Below are 20811 nucleotides of genomic sequence, written 5' to 3'. Positions count from 1 at the left end.
ACCTTCTCCCTTACCTCACCTCGCTCATCAACTTATCCCTGACCGCTGGCTACGTCCCTTCCGTCTTCAAGAGAGCGAGAGTTGCACCCCTTCTGAAAAAACCTACACTCGATCCCTCCGATGTCAACAACTACAGACCAGTATCCCTTCTTTCTTTTCTCTCCAAAACTCTTGAACGTGCCATCCTTGGTCAGCTCTCCCGCTATCTCTCTCAGAATGACCTTCTTGATCCAAATCAGTCAGGTTTCAAGACTAGTCATTCAACTGAGACTGCTCTTCTCTGTATCACGGAGGCGCTCCGCACCGCTAAAGCTAACTCTCTCTCCTCTGCTCTCATCCTTCTAGACCTATCGGCTGCCTTCGATACTGTGAACCATCAGATCCTCCTCTCCACCCTCTCCGAGTTGGGCATCTCCGGCGCGGCCCACGCTTGGATTGCGTCCTACCTGACAGGTCGCTCCTACCAGGTGGCGTGGCGAGAATCTGTCTCCTCACCACGCGCTCTCACCACTGGTGTCCCCCAGGGCTCTGTTCTAGGCCCTCTCCTATTCTCGCTATACACCAAGTCACTTGGCTCTGTCATAACCTCACATGGTCTCTCCTATCATTGCTATGCAGACGACACACAATTAATCTTCTCCTTTCCCCTTCTGATGACCAGGTGGCGAATCGCATCTCTGCATGTCTGGCAGACATATCAGTGTGGATGACGGATCACCACCTCAAGCTGAACTTCGGCAAGACGGAGCTGCTCTTCCTCCCGGGGAAGGACTGCCCGTTCCATGATCTCGCCATCACGGTTGACAACTCCATTGTGTCCTCCTCCCAGAGCGCTAAGAACCTTGGCGTGATCCTGGACAACACCCTGTCGTTCTCAACTAACATCAAGGCGGTGGCCCGTTCCTGTAGGTTCATGCTCTACAACATCCGCAGAGTACGACCCTGCCTCACACAGGAAGCGGCGCAGGTCCTAATCCAGGCACTTGTCATCTCCCGTCTGGATTACTGCAACTCGCTGTTGGCTGGGCTCCCTGCCTGTGCCATTAAACCCCTACAACTCATCCAGAACGCCGCAGCCCGTCTAGTGTTCAACCTTCCCAAGTTCTCTCACGTCACCCCGCTCCTCCGCTCTCTCCACTGGCTTCCAGTTGAAGCTCGCATCCGCTACAAGACCATGGTGCTTGCCTACGGAGCTGTGAAGGGAACGGCACCTCAGTACCTCCAGGCTCTGATCAGGCCCTACACCCAAATAAGGGCACTGCGTTCATCCACCTCTGGCCTGCTCGCCTCCCTACCACTGAGGAAGTACAGTTCCCGCTCAGCCCAGTCAAAACTGTTCGCTGCTCTGGCTCCCCAATGGTGGAACAAACTCCCTCACGACGCCAGGACAGCGGAGTCAATCACCACCTTCCGGAGACACCTGAAACCCCACCTCTTTAAGGAATACCTAGGATAGGATAAAGTAATCCTTCTCACCCCCCCCTTAAAATATTTAGATGCACTATTGTAAAGTGGCTGTTCCACTGGATGTCATAAGGTGAATGCACCAATTTGTAAGTCGCTCTGGATAAGAGCGTCTGCTAAATGACTTAAATGTAATGTAAATGTAAGTTGGGTGAATTTTGGCCCATTCCTCCTGATTTTCCAAGCTGTTTACTTCAGTGCGAAAAGGGCAAATAAATCCCAGAACAGCAGCAAAGGACCTTGTGAAGATGCTGGAGGAAACAGGTACCAAAGTATCTATATCCACAGTAAAACAAGTCCAATATCGACATAACCTGAAAGGCCTCTCAGCAAGGAAGAAGCCACTGCTCCAAAACTGCCATAAAGAAAGAGCAGACTACGGTTTGCAACTGCACATGGGGACAAAGATTATACTTTTTGGAGAAATGTCCTCTGGTCTGATGAAACAAAAATAGAACTGTTTGGCTATAATGACCATCGTTATGTTTGGAGGAAAAAGGGGGAGCCTTGCAAGCCGAAGAACACCATCCCAACCGTGAAGCACAGGGGTGGCAGCATCATGTTGTGGGGGTGCTTTGCTGCAGGAAGGACTGGTGCACTTCACAAAATAGATGGCATCATGAGGCAAATTATGTGGATATATTGAAGCAACATCAAGACATCAGACAAGAAGTTAAAGCTTGGTCGCAAATGTGTCTTCCAAATGGACACTTGACCCCAAGCATACATCCAAAGTTGTGGCAAAACGGCTTAAGGACACAAAAAAGTCAAGGTATTGGAGTGGCCATCACAAAGTCCTGACCTCAATCCTATAGAGAATTTGTGGATGGAACTGAAAAAGCGTGTGCGACCAAAGAGGTCTACAAACCTGACTCAGTTACACCAGATCTGTCGGGAGGAATGGGCCAAAATTCACCCAACCTATTGTGGGAAGCTTGTGGAAGGCTACCCGAAATGTTTGACCCAAGTTAAACAATTTAAAGGCAATGCTACCAAATACTAATTGAGTGTATGTAAACTTCTGACCCACTGGGAATGTGATGAAAGAAATAAAAGCTGAAATAATATCATTCTCACTGCTATTATTCTGACATTTCACATTCTTAAAATAAAGTGGTGATCCTAACTGACCTAAAACAGGGAATTTCTACTAGTATTACATGTCATGAATTGTGAAAAACGGTTTAAATGTATTTGGCTAAGGTAAGTAAACTTCCGACTTCAACTGTATATACATACATTTAATTTATTATTTGTTATGTTTCATTTATTTTGTTTAACCTCAACGCATGTTTTCCATCCAAACTGGATATGGTATCCATCCATAGAGAGAGAAGGGGAAGGAAGCTGAGGGGGTTTCTGGAGAAGGTGACACCTCCCTAAATGGGGAAGGTCCTAGCCCCAGCCCTACTGGCCTCTCCACTGAGCCCCCTCAATCGCCCTGTTCTGAACACAGCCCAATCGAGGGGGCATCCTGGCAAAGCTAGAAGTCTCCAGTAAGTACACGTCTTACTTCAGACCAAAGTTGGCAAAATTGTCCAAGCAATTGGATAGATGCAGCCACAACATAGATACTCATCCTTGAAATGAAGGCCTAAATTCCCCCTTTAAAAACATGCATGCACCCACACATGCACCCACACCTGTGTAGCCAAATACACAGCATGTCCATAGGACTCCACACACTATCAAGAGGGAGATTTGTATATCTTTAACCAGAAGAGGGCATTAACACAAAATCAAGAGCCTTTCAAACAACAGCATCACTGGTCCTGTGTTCAGTGATATGCACATCCTCTGTTCGCTATACTACATTATGATGTCATCACATGGAAAGTACAATACTGGATTTGTTCTGATTTGACTTCCACTCATCCCAGATGCAGATTAAGCCTAGTCCTTGACTAGAATACATTTTTAATGGAAATTCTCCATTTAGAATACATTTTATTCCATGACTAAGCTTAAATAACGGGAAACTTGGCCCTGAAGGTTTACACACATACAATCCATGAATGATGCATAATTATGCATCACTCCAGGTGCCCATGATTGCCATTCACACCTAATTTATCACTCCTGCAGATTGAAAGCCACAAATTGAGTTTCCGTGAGACGGCAAAGGCCCGTACCGACCACGGAGCGGAGATTGTCCCCGTGGAGATCATCACAGGCGGCTCACCCGCCCATCTTCTCAGCAACGTGTCGTCCCCCGGAAGCCAGAACATGACAGAGACGCCGCCGCTATCCATGCTTGCCGATCAGGTCTCCGCCTCCCTCGCCAAGCAAGGCCTGTGATTCGACCACGTCCCTCCCTGAAAAAAAGCATTGTAGGTTACCAAGGGAACCAACCGCCAGATAAAAAGAGAAACGAAGAGAAAAAGAAGCACCTCACTCAGTCTCTCCCTTCTTCCTTGAAATTTAAATTCGCTCGCAGGATTTTGCCGAAATGGGATATCAGTCAGGGCAAAGTGCTCCGTTGAATGAACAGCTGTTTATAGTCTTGATAGTTAGGTAGACACAGGTCATGAAAACATATACGTGAAAGAAAAGCAACATTATGATATACCCATAAACTCGCAGCCCGGTCTTCTTATAAAATACATTTGCCCTACTTTCCATTTAACAGTGCAATTAATTGGGCTGCTCAATTTGAACGCAAAGGCTCGCATGAAAATATTGTGGATGTTTGAATATGCTAATTTAGGCCTTCAAAATGTGAAGTAGCCAAAGACTTGACTCTTTTCTCAACTAGAAAAGGTCAGCTAAAGTAAAGTGACACCGTACTATACCTTTCAAACAATGTCAAGTGCCAAAAAGACCGCTGCCCTTTCGTGTTTAAATCACTGATATTCCCCAGTTGAGAAATCCGCGAAGATTTATTTACGGCATTCTGAAATTCAAACGTTGTCGTAAACAGTTGCTGTGATGTAATGAATGGAGTGCAAGTAAGGCACATTGACTCTGCCTTTGAGATGATTAAAATAGACATCGTTTGTGAAATTATAAAATAAACTGTTTATGAGAAAACACCCAAAGTATTTGACTTGGAGTTAAAGCCCATGTCCTGTTCAAAACATGTCAAGGATCCCATTGCTGAGCAATTTAAAGCAATGAAGTAATCAATTAATTATGATTTAATGGAGTAATTAGGCTACATGGTGCATACAACGTCAATCAATTGGATAAGATTGCTAATTTTGAAGTTGAGTTTTGTTTGTTTGTATGGTATAGTCTACGTGCTGGTATGTTGGTGGTATATCATCAAACCTAGGTTTGAGAAATGTATAAATGCCTATTGGGAATATATGGACTGATTCCTTATCATAAACAGCTCAAATTTGCCAGAGTAAAAAAAAAAAAAGTGCCTAGCAATGGCTTATAAATTCACTGCTCATATCTAGTCAACAGAATAGTTAACGGTACATCCGTACACCCATAACAATTACGGAACATTCAAAACAAATTGTGATTATAGTATTTATTGAATGCATAAGAAATGCTTGCCTGGCTACCCAAACTCCTTGCTCCTGCCAAACGTCACGCCCATGGACATTAGTTTCTTCTCAGCAGTGAGTCTGGATTTGAGTAACTCTCCTTCGATTTCTAGAATGGAAATCCATTCTAGACCATCTGATTGGGCAAGAGCCAGAACACTCCTGGGTATAGGGTCGTTTTAAAGATTCGTCATTGGCTTTGAAACTCTGATTGGTTAGAGATGACCCAGATGACATTGTTTTGTACAACACCTCTTGATTTTGTCACCACAAACGACTTGAATGATGGCCGTCTCCGACTGACGTATGTAGGAACGATAGAGGAAGAATTCAGTTTGAGTGGTCAGGCAATCGAAATGCTACTGCATACCCACAACACACATATGCCTAGACAATAGTCTTGATTTTCCCTGCATGAAATTCTAAAGCCGGAAATAGGATGCGCTCCAAACCTCTACCCTACTCCCGAAGTGTGCACTTGCACACTCCCTCTCTCTTGTCCGAGATGATCATCCCCTACCTACCCACAGCGCACTACTTACGTAGCGAATTTTAACTAAAGTAAATATTTCTTCGCAATGATCGAGCACCATTTTTTTTAGTAGATCAAAACTTATGTTGCGCATTTTCTTTCCTACTCGTAGCCCTATTATGTGGATGTAAGACATATTAAACTGATATTTACAAATGCTTGTAGATGCACCTGCTGACACCCACTTTTATTCTTTTTTTTTACTCCAGACCCTCACGATGCATTCTTGTTTTTGCAAGGTAGTTTTTACACATTGAAGTTCTCAAGTTGACCACTACTACATGTGTGGCAATGATAACTGGATGGCTTTCCTCCTCATTCCTCATGGTCAACATGAACAATATGTACTGTGCTGAACACATATAAAGTGTGTTAAGCGGATTATATGAATTGTTACGATTGAACAAATCTGTTCAAAGTAAGACATGTTTGCATATTAGCCCAAAAATACTCAAATCAAATGTTATTTGTCACATACTTCATAAACAGGCGTAGACTAACAGTGAAATGTTTCCTTATGAGCCCTTCCCAGAAAAATAATAAGGAATAAACACACAATGAGTAACGATAACTTGGCTATATACACAGGGTACCAGTACCGAGTTGGTGTGCAGGGAGGGGTACAAGGAAATTGAGGTAGATTTGTACATGTAGGTAGGGATACTAAGACTGATATTCACGTTAGTCCACATCCTTTTAGACTGTTTTAGGCGATTGTAGAAAAGGTACCATAAAACAACCCTATGCTCTTTGTGTGTGGTGAATGATGTTACGCAAAAGTGTACGGCTGTTTTTCCCCAAATGAGTCTTATTTCGAAGCTGAAATTTGAAATGTCATATCACTCTTCTAGTTTTTCCAAGTAACCGCAAGTGAATCTGAAGGAGTGGTTTACTCTTCTGAAAGAACGGCCTAACCTCAAGTTTATAACTCATTTAACGTTTTCTTAAAAATGACTGACATTTTAAGCAAACTGATAATTGTACTGCAGTTATATATGCCGTGACAAGAGGGGGAGAAAGTTGGTGCAAAGGGTGTTGTAGGCCTAGGACTTAATGTCATTTAACTTAAGGGAAAGGAAAGAACGTGGAAAAGACAGGGTAATTTGGGGCTTTTTCAGTGCAGTAAAAAAAGGGAGCAATGATACAAGGTATCTAGCTTCTCTCCATGATCCCATGTCATGTTTTTGTTTCTCCTCTGCTGAGTTTGCAGTTTTATCTTGACAGTCGTGATTGTCCTTATTGTGATGTGCATTTTATTAATATTTGGTTTACACTGATAACTTGTTGCTGTAAACGTTGGATTAGGAAATAAAGTCAGTATTGGAAGAGCAATGTTAAAGGTTTCTTCTTTCCATTACATTTGTGAAGACACTGTTTCAAAGAATGACAGGGATATTTCCTGTCAAACTGACCTCGTTTGTGAAATATGCGAGGGCTTTCCACATGTCGAATTTACAAGATCATAGGGAACACAAGGACACAGTTGATACAATATAATTCACTTTTATTTTGAGAAGCACAAACGCTGCCTGCCCGTCGGATTCATCAATCATACACTTTTTTTGTTTGTTACCTCTGCATAAAGAAAAGATCAATATTTTGTACTTGTCGTGTCTTCTCCCTATACAATCAGGACAGCTACAGCCTGAACGTCAAACAGTTAAGTTATTTACAAAATATACTTTTTGTACAAACTATTACATGCTAAAGGATATACCAGACTCACCCACCCCCACGTTGGAAAGTATGAAAATAGCCCAGACAATGCAATATCTGTTTAACCCTAGTCAAACCTTCTTGTACATCGAAACAGTTTCTGGCGGGTCCTCTGATCCCCACTCGCAGACAAACCATAGTTGATCATGATTCATGACGGGGACTTCTGTGAGGAGAAATAAGGGATAGGGACAGGCATCGATGGTCCCTAGAAATTGAGTCAGGTTTGTCTTTTGGTCAGTCTGTCTGGACCGACCAAGAGTATAGACTTATGGGAGAAAGATTCAAAGGATTCACCAGTGAAGACCTCACATTACCTCCTCGCAATGACAGACAGCAGAATCAAGGAAGCGGGTGGAGACAATAAAGGCTCAAATGAACAGTGATCTGAAGGATTCCCCCCCCCACATTCTTATTTTTTTTCTTAGACTCAAACATGACATGATTAGCAGTAATTGGAACAAGAGCAGGGTATTGGTTGGGGCGAACATGTAGTTTTAACTTAAAGTGACCAAGTAGAAACGGCCAGGCGGGAGGGTTGGTGAGATGGGCATGGTCAAAGTGACTCCACAACTGATAAATCCCCACATAGCCTCCTGTGTGTGTGATGGCCACTGCCTTCTGACTTAAAGTGACTCAAACATAAAAAGCCTTTTTAGATGGAGAGATTTGTCTAGAGGCTTTCTGTACAATGCTCCACTTCATCTGCTGGGAGGGACACAACGGGGTGCTGGGAACTAGGGCAGCCGACTGGGCCGCGTTCAGTATGCACCAAACGGAATATAATGGGCAGGGACTACCTGGACTTAAAAAAACAACAACATTACACAACATTTTCCATTCGTCTGCTCTAATGAACAACCCAAACTTGGAGTTTTCTTTTGCATTGTTACATGAAAAGCATTTGACATTTGAACTCCCAAAAATATTTTAATCCAATTGTGGAACTGCATTGACAATCCAACATTATCTGCCTTGTGCAATTCCAAAAAACAGTGACACAGGAACGAGATTAATTAGGTACATTTACATATTTTTCCCTAATTTCTCTCATGTTCTCTTTTACTCTACCAAGTGACATGCAAATTGCATGGCAATTATGCATTACAAGCTGGAAACGTTGCATCGGATGTGAACTACGGCAACCCGTGTCAATAGCTCGGGTACAGAAATTTAAAATAGAGTGAATAATGAAGGGCCTTGAGTCAAGATAAAGCCAAAATACTACATTCAAAAACATACAAGCTTTCTTTGTAATTGGAACCTGACTGCACGCTTTAGTGATTTCTTGCACATTCTCCAAACCAATCAGAAAAACGTGAAATAACCGCACGCACACCAAAGAAAATGAAGACAGAAATTCAATATGCACACAGTTGAACACTCAAACTCCCTCCATTTCTATAGAATCATTCCTATGTAGGAGAAGTGATGCATTTTTTTTCCTGTCGTTAAATTCGTTCACATGATTATTTGTTTCACTTTGGTTTATTTGATTGAATGATTTATTCAAACTCGTGTAATATCATATTGAGGGTGGTGTTACTTGCCGTGCTAAAATGATTTTATACACCGCCCACAACCACTTGTTCCATCAGTCTATGTGACGGGGTCGAAAGGAAATATCTTATTAAACCTATATGTATAAAACAACTATACCAATGCAGACAAACAGATGAACGAAAAGCACAGACAGACGTCAAGGAAAATGGCAAACTCAGATTACTACAACAGCTCTGTGAAACAAGTGCTGAAAGGAACATTGCAGGTTCACGCCAATTCTCTGGGGAGGGACAAATATTAGGTTGATTCAAGGTGACACAACATAACAAGTTATGACAACAAGGCATTGCTGTTTTTTGTTTTACTCAATTTTAAAACTGACATGGGGCAAAAGAAAGCTACACACACTGCCTGAGTGGCTGCTTAGGCCTCAGCCCATTGGCCCAGAAACAAGAAGCAACTCTATATGCCCTGCTCATCACAAATTCAGCTTTCAGTTTAATTGCTCTCCTTTTTTCATTCACTTTAATATATATTTATCCATTTCAGTGAGCAAGAAAAGAACAAAACAGATTTCTGACGGGGGGCTCGGTCTATGTTCACTAAAAACTGTGAAAGAATTTGACTGATGTTTGAATATCAAACAACAGGAGTCCATTATTCCATTGTTGATGTAGTTCTTGTGAAAGAAAAAAAAGTGTTGAGTCCTTTATGCAGTGAGAGCCTTCGTTCATCGGTGGGAGGGTCTGGTGAGAGTGGTGGTGAGGGTGGTGGTGGAGGGGGCTTTCTGCTTGCTGCTGTCGTCAGGAGGAAGGAGCGGCGAGGGGGAACCCCCGGTGTCGGACTCGGACCTGGACGAGCCCGTCTTGCAACCGGAGATGTGGCGCATGGTTCTATAGGTGCGCTCCTCGGCGTTCCCTGGCTGCTCCTCGGGCTCCGGCGGCGGGTCGCTCTCCAGGGGGAAGCTCCTCCGGTCCCATGGGTGTACTGGGATGGGAACCTGGAGAGGGAGAGAGGAAACTCCCATCAGAGACCACGCCACTTAACACAGGGCTATCACCCACTTATCACAAAGATTAAATCGGTCTGCCTGTGTACATTTATCCCCAAAAGGCCAGGTGTCTTCTCATATATCCTCTACAATCTGCCACGGTATTCACAAAGACGGCATACACACTGATTAAACAGCTGAAGTGTGTGAACGCGTGTATAGTGCGGAAGTGTTTGCGCTATTGGGAGCCTACCAGTTCTTCGTAGGTGCCTTCAGGTGTGGAGCAGCGCGTGTCTTCGTTGGAGAGCATGCGGTGGGAGTCCCTGGAGCCTATAGGGGTGTAGGAGTACCCTCCCGCTGTGTAACACCCTGGGGTGTAAGGGTAGGATTGCAGGTCGGGGCTGGCCGGGGAGCAGGGGGAGGCGGCGCTGCCGTAGTCCTGCAGGGCGTGGAAGTGGGCTGTGTCTGGGGAGGAGGGCTGCGGCGTGGAAGGGTTGGTGCTGCTCAGTAGGGGAGTAGTGCGACCATCCAACCGTCCACTGACATACGAACTGGAAGGGGTTTGGGGGGGAGAGAGGGGAGTTAACTTGACATGGAGAACAGAAACGAAGTCTTCAGCTAGACCTCAATTGAACAGAAAGGAGAATAGCCTTAAGTAGAGAAACCTATCATCTAGAAGACCAAAGGTCAAATAGGTGCGGATAATATTTTTTCCTGTTTCACCTAATGTACAAGTGGGTAAGCTGTATGAGTGTATGAATTGGATTTTTTAAAATGCATATCCCAACTCCTCGAGACACCCTAGGAGAGTGGGGTCAAGGCCAGGGAAAACGGCGACGCTCAATGGCACATCGGCAGATGTTTCTCCTAATCCGCTCGGGGATCTGAGAACCAGCGACCTGGCCCAGCACTCTTAACCGCTAGGCTATTTGCCAAGGTGTTCCCTGTGCTGCACTGCAGTATAACGTGCTGGATCTGGCTATTCTAGGTAGAAACGACTATCTCTTCCGAGATAAGAGAATCACAATCAATATGCAGCTCAGAACCTCATCTCTGCTACAGATCACACCAAAAAAAGACTGGTTCCTGGATTAATAAACAAATGAGAAAAACCTCCACATACACTGCTTATTGGAAAAACTATGGGGAGTGGGTGGAATGGGGCAGGCCTTGAATTGGGGCAGCCCATTTTGGAGGGGTGTCTTCTTGCAACTCATAATGTGGGTAGGGTGTGTCTTGTTGTTGGGAGGGGGGTGTTTTGGTGTGTGTTACTGACCGGCTGCCTCTCCTCTTGGCGATGGCGCTGGCCGTCCAGCTCCAGCGGGAACGCTCCTGGTCCTCGCAGGGCTGGTGCAGCTGGGAGAACGCAGTGTCTGTCAGGTCCTCAATCTGGGAGGGAAGAAGGGAGAGAGAGAGATCAGCACTCCAAGTTAGTGCTGTAACACTTGATGAATGCGGCTTGCGGTCAAACGTTGGTTTGGTTATTACCGTTAAATGTATTGCATCAGAGCTATACGGTGAAAAAGGAGCAGTTATTTGGGGGTTGGTGGCAGCTCTACCTAGATGTTTGACATCTTTGGACAACACTGTGCAACTGAATCATACTTCTGGTCTGCATCGGTAAACTACGCCAATTGAGATTCTGAAAAGGTCATACCAAGAGAAAATCTTTTTTACCTCCTCAATGTCAGCCTCCTCAGCGATAGGCTTAGCACAAATGTCAACCTCCTTCCAACTGCAAAATGGAAGCCAGATAATTAATACATCAGTAATTCACCACCCACGTGTGTGTGTGTTCAAGTGAGAGTACAGCTGATGTGCGTAGCTCTGGGCATTCTCTCTTAGGCACAGATTTCGGATCAGCTTACAGACCCCCAAATCATATCCTAACAATTGCTATTTGCCCTTCTGGACATATCTAGGATCAGCATTACAGTCCCATATCCTAACCGTTATTAATCTATTAGATGGGGGAAATAACCAAACTATCTTTGGATTTGTGATTAGTGACAACGGCAACTTCCTCATGCCGAGGTAGGCATGGCGGCCATTTTGTGTCTTGCGTACCTGGGGGTGAGGATCTCCTTGTACTGCAGCTTCTCCACGCGGGTGGTGGCAGCCACAGACATGGGGATGACGATGTTGTTGATGTCAAAGGAGCTCTCTCCCCTCCTCCTGCGGATGGGCTGATGCTGTACGGGGTAGAAGGGGAGCAGGGTCAGTCACCGTCAATCCAACTTCTAAAGGACTTCTACAGACTACTTCACCATTACTGTTCCAATCAATCACACAGTACACGCATGCGCGCACAGTTATAAAACCAGATGTGTGTGTGTGTGTGTGTGTGTGTCGTACCGGGGCGCTGTCCCTCAGGCTGCTGTTGAAGGAGGTGAAGTGCACGGAGCAAGTCTCTGAGGAGGCTGACAGCTGTCGGAACAGGGAGCTGTGAGCAGGGAGCCCAGCAGATAGAGACGGGCACAGACTGCCCCCATCCAGGTACAACTTAGGGGTGTCTGAGAGAGAGAGAGAGAGAGAGAGAGAGAGAGAGAGAGAGAGAGAGAGAGAGAGAGAGAGAGAGAGAGAGAGAGAGAGAGAGAGAGAGACAGAGTACGGGGGAAGAGAGCGAGAGAGTAGAGGAAATCCTATTAAATACACCTGGAATCCTCCAGACTGATTGATATACATCCATCTGTCAAGCTTTCGAGCCTTAACAATTCAGTAACTGACACGGGATAAAAAGGATACGGAAAATAAAGATGGACCTTCTAAAAAGTTTAAGTGATATGGAAAGGGTCAAAGGTAGAGTGAAAAAACGGTGGAAGCGGTGTGACAATTACCCCTCAGAACTCATTTGAGCTGCTCAAGCTATGAGACAGGTGCTGAGGGCGGAAGAGGGAAAGAGAGAGGAAAATAAAGACTGTAGGCAACTTACTGTCCATACTGTCCAGGGACAGCGAGTGTTCTCGGGGCCTCTTGCGTGCGTGGCTCTTGTCGTAGGGCCCGTGCCCCTGCTCCCCTCGGTAGTGGGGGCGGCTCTCCAGCTTGGTGGACCCCAGCAGGCTATCCAGCTGCTGCCTGTGTAGCTTCTCTGAACGCACCTTGTGGTGGGACAGGCCTGGGGAGTGGGTAGAGCAACATGGGGTGTTAGGCAGTGTGTATCTTTTGGCACACACACATATTTCTGATTGTGTCCAATAGTGTTAATTGGCTGTAAAAAAAAAAAACCTCATAAAGTAGACCCCACCACGACACTAAAGCGGTCATATTTTCAGCAAGGTCTGTGAGCGAGTGGGTCTGCGTGAGAGTACAAATGCGAACAAAACTGGCTTAGAGATGTACATTTGGCTTAGAGATGTACATTTCAACATTGTGCTGCAGAACTCTGGAGAGCACCGAGCATCAATTATGTAACTTCGTAATTCAATTATTAATCGGTGTATCACGCTCCATCCATCCGTCTCTCTGAATAGGGTCCATGCATTCGAAGCTGAAAACTACCTAGGCTTCTTTATCAATCACACTGAGAGGAAAGCGCTTCGTCATTTAGACAGCCGAGTCACTCTATTTACGCTGGGCCACACACTCACACCTGAATACTACAGAGTACACCAAACAAAAGAAGCGCTTGTTAATGTAGGGCTGTGAAATTTCAGGCTGGTGGGGCCTCGTACGTTTGCGCGTTGTTACACGAGTATATGAACCGCCAATACTGATCATATCTCTAAGAGCTTTGCAAAACTAAGAGATCCTTCCTATACGTCACCTTACAGTGTACATTTGGGTCTGTTGCGTTACACAACATTTAAGGTGTAGAAAATGAGCATGCTTAGGAACAAATGGCTATACGAGCCTTCCCTACTGGGAGGCAATACCCCATTGCTTGGCTTAAAGTCTTAAGGCTTTTAGAGGTGATGAGCCTTTATCTATGGACTGTGGAGAGGAGGGAGTTGGTCATCTTGTGTTTGTCTTTGGAGGTGAAGGAGGCTTTACTTACGGACTGTGGAGAGGAGGGAGTTGGTCATCTTGTGTTTGTCTTTGGAGGTGAAGGAGGCGGAGGGGTCGTGAGGGCGTCCCACGGAGAGCTTGTGTTTCAGGGAGAGCTTCTTCAGGGGTTTCATCTTCTCCAGGGGCCGGCTGTTCCAGTGGGACTTCAGGACGCGCTGCAGGTGCAGACTCATCGTCACGTCTGCATAAACACACGGGGGGGTTGTGGTTAGCAGCAGATAATAACGTTGTTTTTTTCCCTAATCATCTTTACAAGCTCTTGGCAGGAGCTCTCAAACTATGCTGTTTATGACTTATGCTTTATTGATAATTCATTGTTCATATAGTTCGGCTGATCATTGTGTTCTACATTGTATGACATCAAATGTTATGTGTGTTTCTGCATATGTACCAAGATGTTCAAATAAACCTAAACCTAAACAGAGCACATTGGCCCGGCAAAATAGAAACAAAGCACCGGTCAGGTATCGAGAACTGTATAGGCGTAGATTCTATAGGGACTACAGATCAGATCAAACTTAGAAAAACAACAAACCCCATCAACCGTGCACTATTAAAAAGGCCAACGCCACTGTGTGTTCCAGCTACAGCAGGTGGTGGGCCCTCGCTTCAGACAGACAGTAGCATCGCATGGTCATAGACTGACTGCATTGCCTTTTCAACCACCAACCATCCCCTCTCTCACCAGTTGACCTACTTGACTGCACCATCCATCTCCAGCCAGTCCTTTATACCTCATTACGCTGCAGACTTTTGAAGCTTTCACATCTCTCAGGCCTAGCTAGCTAGCTAGCTCCTCTCATGTGGAAAAGGCACATCTGGGACTGTGAGAGAGGGGGAGGGTGGATGCATTGAGCAGCAGTGCTTTGACAGAGCGTCAGAGTGGATTTCTCACTCAATCCACCAGGGGGAGGACTTCAGCAAGTCCAGAATGGAAGCTCTCGAAGCCCCTCCACCCCTGCTGACCCCCCTGAGGATTTGGCTTGCTTTCATCCTTCTTTCTACATCCTACTGGCAGGCCCACATTACAGGCCCAGCCACAGGCCTTTACTAAAGCAGTAGAGAAGTGTGAGAGGGAGCCCACTGGTGGAAATCAGAGTCATAATGAAATACATGCTACATGATATGTATGGAATAATGACCCTTGATTGGATTGAAGCTGGTGGTGCTGCAAGTTGTTGATACGACAAAGCTACAGCTCAAATTCTGCCTAGAAAATAGTCTATATAGTATTCCATACTGGATCTTTATCACTTATAAACCAACTATGCTGCTCCACTACCTAGCAAGCACAGGATGGCACAGCAACCCCTGTCCCTTGTTAGCCAACCCTTGACCCAGGGCATGACGAGGTAGGAGCTACTTACAACTGTGAAAGAAAATATGTGGTGCACGTAGCTACTAGGCTTACCCTGTTTTAATGCAACGTTGTCTCCGGCTGGAGCGGGTGTGAACGCTCAAATCAATTCAAATCAATCCATCAACCAACCAATCAATCAATCTTACCGTCTGAGAGGGAGAGGATGGGGTGCACGCAGGGGTCGAACTGGGACAGCCTCTCCAGTAGAGGGCGCTCGTACTGGACGTCAGAGGAGGAGAGGGTGCGGCCGCCACACGTCATACACTGGGGGTTGACCTCGCAGCCGCAGCGAGGACCCTGTACGCACAGCCTCTGGCCCTAAGAGAAGAGAGGGAGGGAGGGGGGGGGAAGGAGAGTGGGATGATTTTTTCAACATATTTAACCAGGTAGGCCTGAGTAATCGAGTCGGAGTACAAATTCTCAATGCAATAACAAGCGTGTAATATCGAGACACAAGGGGGAACATGTAAACAACAGCGGGAAACAGTCTCTGACGGAGCTCGGATAGAACTAGTCATCCTATTTCTGTTCCAACAACAACATACTGTTGCACAATAGCAACACTTGCTTCTAAAGTCTCCAAAAAATGAAACCGCCGCAAACATGGGTACTTTCTACAACGCCTGCCTTCTTGTAAAGGGAAAATCAAAAATCGGACCAGGTTCAAATTGTTTCAGAAATAAAAACATGCATAGATAGCACCATTAGCTTAGCTCTGACTGCCATAGCATAGGCGAAGCGTTTGAAACTGCGGCTGTGCTGGTTTAATAAGCTAAGCCAGAGTTCCTGTTTAGTTTATGGCTTTAACAACGATCTGAAATACTAGGGGCTGAGAGGACAGCTTGTTCACAGCGGGTTCCCGTTATGGCCGCGTTTCCTGTTACTGAACAGAGTAGGAGTGTTGATCTAGGATAAGTCCGTCCCCACCCCGTCCCCGTCCAGCCAAACCTTTTTGAATTGTGGGTTTCTGTCAGCCAGCTCCTCCTAGTCGGGAAATATAACAACATGTCTGCTTTTAATAGAACACGAGGCAGCAGCACTCAGCCCTACCTGTGTCGTTGGAAACTAGCCACCTGTTTCAAAGCCACTTCGCATGAAGGAGTCAACCTCTTTGGAGAATGCAGAGGTAGAAGACATGTAGACGAAATACACACACCGAGGGTATGAGAGTTCTAATGCAGATCCTTAAAATGTACTGGCGTGGTAGGTTGGTGGTCACTCATCACAAACCCATATGCTGTAGTTTGTTAATGTACTAACACGTGCACTCCCCACATGTAATCACACTTACTGCTCGTACAAACACAGATGCTCGCGTGTCCTTTCACACTTGTAACTCAAGGCACATACAGACCGGCATACATTCGCTGGTTTTTTGTTGTTGCCACTTGTCCTTTGGACAAGTAAGACTGATTTTGTACTCATCAGAAAGCTCAAGTCACTTGTCCCCCAAATAACGATGGTCTGTAACACCATGGGCCAAAAGGATGACTTGATGCAAAGGAATCACTTTACAAAATACAATTACCATTATTATTACCACACAGAGAATCACAAAAATGTAGACTACCCTCTACCAACAGGCTTATTTGCATATTCAAGCCTGTTTGAAAATATAACACTACCCCTTTAAGGCTCTCCTGGAGGATGGTTGGCCTTAAACATACTACAACTAAACACTTTGTCTTTATAACATACTTTACTAATTTAATGAATCAGGGATCAAACGGCTAAGGTTGGCTACCTCAAAGCAAGGTAACTAACAAATACATGTTTATTTGCATTGTAAGGTTAAAATATTTAGGTTTGAGTGGAGATCTATTGACAGCCTTGGGAATAATTTGTCATTTGGGCTAGGTCAAATCATACAAATACTTTAACGCTGTCAGAATGACATGGCCAATGCTTAATATAGCTTTTCAAATGTGTCAAGATTTATTTCTCAACTCCCAATGTCGAGTGCTTGAGAGGCGGTTTCACAACAGGACTATTATACCCGTTCATTATTCACGACGAGTGCTGGTGGAAAGTTTTAGTTTTTTTAGGATGTCGGACATGACACTGACATTAATAGATGTAGCTTTTAGATAAATATTTAACTGCTGAGATAACTAGCCCGGCAACACGATATGTTTTGAATTGGCTCTCTAGTTTAATTGGTTGTCTATCGTTATTTTATAGGCCTATCTGCTGCAATGTCGCCCCCCCCTCTCTCCTCGGGCCCAATCAAACAGGCACAAAGCAGGTGATGCCCACGCCATGACTTTTCAAGGATTTTCATGACCATACGAACCCTGTTTGCGGACCAAAAACGAGCTATACCTGGGCAAATAACTCACTAACTAGCAAGGGATACGAAGAAATGCGCAAACGTGGCTACATGCAGCTCTGATCTCAAAAGTGATTGACATACCCCGCCGTTCAATGCAATATAATCATATTCTGATGTGCTCTGCATAAATTGGGAGAACAGTGCACAACAACGCATGTGGAGGATACTCTGGTCCAATTCTGATGTGAGTAATTGCTTGATACTGTGTTACTTGATACTTTTTTTACTTGTCCATCCGGACAACATACAGTATTCTATACTCTGCTTGTCTCACATACCGGACAAACGGACAAGCGTTAATGTCGAGCAGTGAACAAATATACACACACACCAATCCACCACCCATGTGTAAAAGGACACGCATTGCAGATAGCATATCCATATAAAACACACACATAATATATAGGCTATACACAGACAAAATCGGCCAACCACTCTGTAGTTCAAGGACACTGACAGTCATACTAGCAAACAATTCACTACCCACTACCCAGTAAACAACAAAAAGAGCTGAAAACACACAGAATGACAATGTAGCAGTGAAAGCGTACCAACACAAAGACATTACAACACACGCACACACAAACCTTGCGGTTGAGGTTGGTGACGGTGCTCGGCCTGACGAGGCGTCGTCTCTTGCAGCTGAGGAGGGGGCGTGTGCGGGCCGCCACACACGTGTCGTCCGGAGGGGAGCACGGTAGCTGGGGCGAGGGCAGGCTCTGCTGCTGCTTCCTCAGCTGCTTTTCCAGGTCAAAACACTCTGGAGAGCCAGGCCGCAGGCTGGAAGGGAGAGACAGTCACTCATCCATACTACACTACACGAAGATGCTCTCTATATCCGCTCACGATCGCGCATTCTTCTGCCTCTTCCAGAGCAGGCATAAAAGAAACCGAGACCGGACAAGTAGACGTACAATGGATTATGCTCATTGTAGTTAATGCAATTCAAATAATTGAACCGATGTCGGTCAACTAGTTTAAAAAAAGAAAAATAACAGAACAGTTGGTTAGTCACTCAGCACTAATAAATATGGACAATCTATGTCTACGACAAAAGCTGGAGGGAAGATTGCTCATCAACACTGCAGTATATGACTCTATATATTGCTTCTACTACAACGACTGATAATATTTATAATGATAATTCTGGATTTGTGTTTTGACTGTCCATTGAGTGGCTTATTTAGTAGGCCTCAATGTAACAGTATGGGGGAAAACTCCGATCCTATTTATAATGAGTGTGAATAAGTATTACTCGGTGACAGAATGATTATCCCATTCACAGTTCTGCATTCCACTAGAGGAAAACAGAGGTTGCAGAATGAACACATGTACGTACAAGTTTGTACAGTGCTGCGTGTACAAACCCTGTAGTATGTTTGGGAAGTAGAGTGAGCAGCTGCAATTCTCTCATGGATCATGTCCACACACACACACACACACACACACACACACACACACACACACACACACACACACACACACACACACACACACACACACACACACACACACACACACACACACACACACACACACACACACACACACACACACACACACACACACACACACACACACACACACACCTTTGTTCAGACGGAGTGGTTGGCATAGAGGCCGCCTTGCTGAAAGGACACACACCTACTGAACGGGTAAAGAGGGATCATTCCATTGCGTCGTACCTGTTGATGATCCCGTTGACCTGTCTCCCGGGCGCGCAACCTTTCCTCAGGCCCGTTTCCATGGAGACCGTTCCGGGACCTTCGGCCCCACCGTCTGAGCCGCACTCCTGGAACCAAAGACAAGGTTGACACGGCTAACATGGAACCTCTTCAAAACTCTTCCAACCCACCCTCCTCAACTCCATTCCACTACAGCCTAGCCTCGAACAGTTGAATGACCTCCTAGTGAATTCCTCGGGCCACAACTGAATGGATAGAAAGGTCAACACGACTTGGCATGACAAAACAAAGACCACCACTGTTTTGGGACCTCCCCCTCCTCTTCCCGAGATAGTAGTCTCTCCCTCCCTCACAAGTCCCGGGGGCTGGTTGGGGTTCTGTGGGCGAGTCTTGTTCCCTTCTCTATTTTGGGCACAGTGCCAGGGTGCCATGTTGAGCGGTGTCTTCCCTCCCTCCCTCCCTCTTTTCTTTCTCCCCTGAACTGGTAGGGAGGCACCACACTAAGTGGAAAAGTCACATTTGATTTTTCTCTATGAAAACAGCACATCATACTACATGACTTAAGAGGATGTCAGCACAACCCTGAACCTATTCGTCTAAAATTAGGGCATGTTTAGGATACGCGAGTTGATGTCTAAGAAATGAAGACACCGGCATGTTGAGGATCTGATTGGACAGTTACATCGTCAGACTCATTTACCTGTATTACCGGGCAACCAACAGGCTCCGCCTTCACCTCCCCGTCCTCAGGTGACACGTCAAAGGGGGAGGTCTCTGGCAGGATTATGGAACCCTACGAGAGCGCAGATATGCCAGGGTGAGCTCTTCAGTCCTTCTGATTCATAACACCAGAGGTAACAGTGGCTAGGCACCAAAGTAACTGGCTTTGGTGTAGCAACAGACAGGGGTAAGGGGCCCCATGAACAAGCTACACATTTTTACCAGGAAGGCTATGATATTCCACTGGGAAATGACCGTTGGATGGATGAAGTGAGAGAAAGAAAGAAATAAAAAAAATGGGAGAAGCAGAGGATAAGAGTGGGGAAGAAAATGAGGGCTAAAAGCAGACAGATATGTCAGATGTATCGAGGCAACATACTCTTGATAAGAACAGAATAGAAAAGCACTCCCACTCTTCCCATCCGTAGTTGAGGCGTGAGCTAAGCTACCTTGAGCGTGGGGATCGAGCGACACGTTAGGTCACGTGACCTGCTTCTACATCCCCATCTACCAATGACACGGCTTTCAACCGGTCCGCCCCTTCCCTTCCATTCTTGAACTTGTTGCCAGGGCCACCCAGGTGGCTGAGACTGAGGGTGCAGTGTTGTGTGTATGGTGTGGTGGCGGTGCTGACCTTGTTGGAGCGGAGCTGGCGGTAGATGTCCGTCTGCTGGCGGATGCGGTACTCCAGGTCAGACACGTGGGCCTGCAGCCAGTTCCAGTGGCTGACTATGGAGGCCCTATCCACCGCGTAGCGCCCCTCCGCACGTCTCCATCTGTCGGGCAGAGCGAGAAGGAGGAGGACAGGGTCAGAGCAGAGGCAGTGTGGGAGGGAGTGTGCGCGTCGGTGTGAGAGAGCGATCGTGTGTGGGAAGTGTGACTGCTTGTTTGGAGGACGGTCCGTGAGGGCTCCGAGGTCAGTGACAATGACTTTTGGAATGAAGTAAAAAGGGGTCGTCAAAAATAACACTAATGGGGGGGAACCTCAAAAACATCCACCCGCCTT

At 45.7% G+C, this 20811-nt stretch overlaps 1 protein-coding gene and 1 pseudogene across 4 annotated transcripts in view; one reads left to right on the top strand and one right to left on the bottom strand.

The window, feature by feature from the left end:
* LOC124015699 overlaps window positions 1–6821 on the top strand; it is a 49567-nt pseudogene extending 42746 nt beyond the window's left edge. Inside the window, exon 13 of the transcript XR_006835210.1 lies at window positions 3550–6821. The product of XR_006835210.1 is annotated as a microtubule-associated protein tau-like (transcript). The remainder of the gene's footprint in view (window positions 1–3549) is intronic.
* Window positions 6822–6980: 159 nt separating this feature from the next.
* Window positions 6981–20811, bottom strand: part of LOC124016319 (KAT8 regulatory NSL complex subunit 1-like) — a 76954-nt gene continuing 63123 nt past the window's right edge. For 2 of the 3 annotated variants that reach the window (XM_046331868.1, XM_046331869.1), the window contains exons 3-15: window positions 20440–20581; window positions 19786–19878; window positions 19086–19192; window positions 17988–18180; window positions 15215–15386; window positions 13698–13889; window positions 12636–12818; window positions 12059–12216; window positions 11771–11895; window positions 11381–11438; window positions 10980–11092; window positions 9957–10254; window positions 6981–9712 (exon numbers count right to left, since the gene is read on the bottom strand). In XM_046331868.1, the coding sequence (XP_046187824.1) occupies window positions 9443–9712; window positions 9957–10254; window positions 10980–11092; window positions 11381–11438; window positions 11771–11895; window positions 12059–12216; window positions 12636–12818; window positions 13698–13889; window positions 15215–15386; window positions 17988–18180; window positions 19086–19192; window positions 19786–19878; window positions 20440–20581 (2104 nt within the window). In that variant the 3' untranslated portion in view covers window positions 6981–9442. The remainder of the gene's footprint in view (window positions 9713–9956; window positions 10255–10979; window positions 11093–11380; window positions 11439–11770; window positions 11896–12058; window positions 12217–12635; window positions 12819–13697; window positions 13890–15214; window positions 15387–17987; window positions 18181–19085; window positions 19193–19785; window positions 19879–20439; window positions 20582–20811) is intronic. The other variant, XM_046331870.1, reaches the window with a different exon arrangement.

Source organism: Oncorhynchus gorbuscha, linkage group LG26, assembly GCF_021184085.1.
Source record: "Oncorhynchus gorbuscha isolate QuinsamMale2020 ecotype Even-year linkage group LG26, OgorEven_v1.0, whole genome shotgun sequence".
Classification (NCBI taxonomy): domain Eukaryota; kingdom Metazoa; phylum Chordata; class Actinopteri; order Salmoniformes; family Salmonidae; genus Oncorhynchus; species Oncorhynchus gorbuscha.
The sequence above is the reverse complement of the archived record's forward strand: the minus strand, read 5'-3'. Positions and strand labels throughout refer to the sequence as shown.